Source organism: Oreochromis aureus, linkage group 7, assembly GCF_013358895.1.
Source record: "Oreochromis aureus strain Israel breed Guangdong linkage group 7, ZZ_aureus, whole genome shotgun sequence".
Lineage (NCBI taxonomy): Eukaryota > Metazoa > Chordata > Actinopteri > Cichliformes > Cichlidae > Oreochromis > Oreochromis aureus.
The window spans coordinates 11936412-11939723 of record NC_052948.1 but is presented as its reverse complement, the minus strand read 5'-3'; the positions used below and the strand labels follow the sequence as shown (position 1 = coordinate 11939723).

The 3312-nt window shown below is 39.3% G+C and overlaps 1 protein-coding gene across 2 annotated transcripts; it reads right to left on the bottom strand.

The window, feature by feature from the left end:
• Positions 1 to 307: 307 nt before the first annotated feature.
• Positions 308 to 3091, bottom strand: pex11a (peroxisomal biogenesis factor 11 alpha). 2 transcript variants are annotated; one of them, XM_031731240.2, is made up of 4 exons: positions 2966 to 3091; positions 2698 to 2818; positions 2450 to 2565; positions 308 to 1444 (listed from the first exon to the last, which is right to left on the bottom strand). In XM_031731240.2, the coding sequence occupies exons 2-4, from the start codon at positions 2751 to 2753 to the stop codon at positions 876 to 878; spliced, it is 741 nt and encodes a 246-aa protein (XP_031587100.1). In that variant the 5' UTR covers positions 2754 to 2818; positions 2966 to 3091; the 3' UTR covers positions 308 to 875. The 2 variants fall into 2 exon arrangements, with proteins under 2 accessions (XP_031587100.1, XP_031587099.1); XM_031731239.2 differs by having other exon boundaries at positions 2698 to 3036.
• Between the last annotated feature and the right edge of the window lie 221 nt (positions 3092 to 3312).

Below are 3312 nucleotides of genomic sequence, written 5' to 3'. Positions count from 1 at the left end.
TCATTTTGTTGGAACTAATCACTCCTGTATTTGACTCTGTTAACTACAGATATAGATGTGTAGTAGACCAAAGCACAATGCTATGCCAGAATCAAAGAGTGCCACTTCTTAGATCACCTTTCTTCTCAGTTTCAACTTGTACAGTTCGTCTTGACCACGTCTTTACAACTAAACGCATTGAGTTAGACATTTGCGTTAAAGAGAAGTTTAACACGTGTAGCTAACAAAGTGACCGGTGAGTTTCTGTGTCTCGAGTATTTAATTCACAGATATGTTCTTGTTAGAATGTTTAAAAAGTGACTCTCTCTATAATACAAACATTGTTGCATAGTTTTATTCATTTTTCAAACACACCTTCTATTCATAACATACATCCTATAAATTACTCACATGTTCAGCCAACGCCAAAAGAAAAAAACTGAAGAAAAATCTCTGAAACTGGTGCTGCAAGTTTTACCTCATTTTAAGTACAAAGCAGAATTTAGAAAAAAAGAAAAAGAAAACAGTGAACTTACAAGTGACAGAGTAAGTTTTTTTTCTTTTGCATAATCACTAAGTAGCCCTTACTTTCTACTACAGTGTAAAACAGCTGGTGATGTGCAAGCCTGGAATGCAAAGGTACCTAGCAGTTTCTATATCGACTCGATTTGCTCCCTTTCAAAATTAATTCCAGATGTTGTGCAAAACAGTGAAATCCAGCAATTCTAAAAAAGTGCAAGTCCATTAGTTATTACTGACTCAGGGATTGTAAAATGTGCTGGTTTTGTTTTTAACCTCTGTCCACCATTACAGCTTCAGCGACCTCTTGAACGCACCTGACATGATTAACTCTTTGATCTGCGATCGCTTTGTAATATTTAACTTTGCCCGTGTCATCACGGTGCGATCCTTAGCCTGGGCTGTGTGAGGGTGACGATCCCAATCAGTGATGATATCAGACCACAGAATCCCATCACTCCCCCATTTGACTGGTATAAACCAAGCTTATCTAAGGGCATGAAGAGATCACAGATGTTTTTCACAGAGTCCAAGGCAAGATCCGGGTGTGATTTCAGGGTTTCCAAAAGCAGAAAGAGAAAGCCATCCAGGTGAGGGACGACAACTTCAGCTACTTCAGGATTCTTAGTGAGATGCTGATCCATTCTCTGTTTAAAGTTTTTATCTCTTGACCTCTTTGTCATCACCTGGAGAACCGCATAAACATCTCTGCTGAGATGCATAACTAATGAGAAGAAGTAGAAGCGGGAGGAGTTTAAACTCCAGCGTTCCTTGTCGATATTGCGGATAAGACCGACACTTTTGGCCCAAAGGACATTGTCACAGATAAAGTAGAGGGCGCGGCTCACGTTGGCCACAGTAAGGCACAAGCGCAGCACTCGGTCCGAGAGCTGCACGGTTCGTTTAGCAGCCTCAATGGAATTTGCTGCATTTCCCAGCCTGAGCACTGACAAAGGAGGAGGACATGAAAGGGTATTAGAGCAGTAATCAATTTAATATGAAATGACAGGTCAACACTTCATTATAGCAGCCCGCAACAGATGGAAATACAGTTAAGGTACACAGAGAATTAACTACAGCATCTTTTCACTATTTGCCCATCTGTGTTTACATACTGGAACAACATCAATTCACCCCTCTTCATTTTAAACTTTTGAACCTTTCACAACACGTTATCACATTTTAAACTGGGAGTCATAAATGACCCTTCACCCAGAAACACAAAGATAGGCAGGCCAGCCCTAGAGGCAGTAGAGTTCCTCAAAGAGATCATTAGTTGGTGCACAAACAGATCTTGGCCTTGGCCTTGACACAGCTCAGCTGCGGCATAACAAAAGAAGCTGCTCTAAGGCACGGCCATATCCTTCATTTCCATGCAAAGCCTGTTTCATTTCAGTCTTTACCTAATTCATACTAAAGCGACCAAATGTCAAGGTACAAAATGTGTCAAATTCCACATGAATTCTAAAGTAAGCACATCTATGAGTGGTCTTACGTTTATCAGAATTACAGTCATTTGCAGCAACAGTCGGTGCAGCGTTTATCCCAGCTTACAGTGAGAAAAAGAGAAAGCTACAGAACAACATTGTCTAAGTTGTAAGTAGACAGTTTGCCAAGAAAAGAAAAATTTGTCCATTTTTGCACTACTTGGCAGAATTTCTGGCCTTGATGATGAGGAAATACAGTGCTCATAGACAAACTTAGCAAAGAGACAAGGTTCAAGTCATTTGTTAACCAAATGTATGATGCGTTTGTTTAGTTTGAATAACTGTAATTCTGTCTGATGGTCAAAAATAAAACAAGCTCTTTGAATTCATCACAGCTTTTAGAACCACCAATGTCCACAGAAATTAATGCAATAAATTAGGACAACCACACAGTGGATTTGAAAGTGAAATCCAATTTAACTGCAGCCACTGAACGCCTCCTAACTCCCTCCACAGTTACTCACATTTTCGTCCAGCGCTCAAGCTGGTTTCCAGACTTTTAAGTTTTGCCACAAGGTCCTTTCTGTCCGAGTTGTTTCGGAGTAAATAAACAGCAAGTGAACAAGCATACTGAGCTGCCCTAAAATAAAAAAAAGAAGCAGATGAAGGGGGGAAGTTAGAAGGATACACTCATGCGGTAACTTTCCCATTTTTATCAAGAAAATAAAGTAACGTTTGTACGAGTTGGTTACAAAAGAGATGAAAAGCTCACCTGAATATGCGGTCCCTTCCCTGACTCTGACTTGTGAATTTTACAAATGGGTCCATGCTGTTAAACCACACCAGTACAGGTTGTTCTAGTTAGCTAGAGCCAAGTTTCCACCTCGTCGAACCTGTGAACATTAATTTATCGCTACAGTCAGCACGGCATCAGTCACTTTTCTTCTGCTTACACAATGCCAGGCTGATATAACACCGAGGAGTAAAACTCGTTATCAGGTATTTATCAGGTAATCTTGATTTTCAAACTTTATCCATACCCCACGTTTACAATTAGCCAATCTCTTTTCCCTGCAGTCAAACTGTTGCAATCGAAGAACACTTATTTGTTTCACTACGGACGGCTTTGGAAACGGACCAAGAGCCGAACCGATTTAATGGACGGACCAATGCGTTACTACCAGTCACTATGGTAACAGTGAAACCTAAAGAATGAAAAATAAAGACTTAAAGAAATTTTAATAAATTTAAGGGCTTTGTTACCGTATGTGAATAGAAATACCAACAATTTAAAACTAAAACGGTACGATTTGCTTTTACTTAAATGTAATAAATACGCAATAAATAATGTAATAAAATGTAAAAAATAATAATACAAATTTAATAA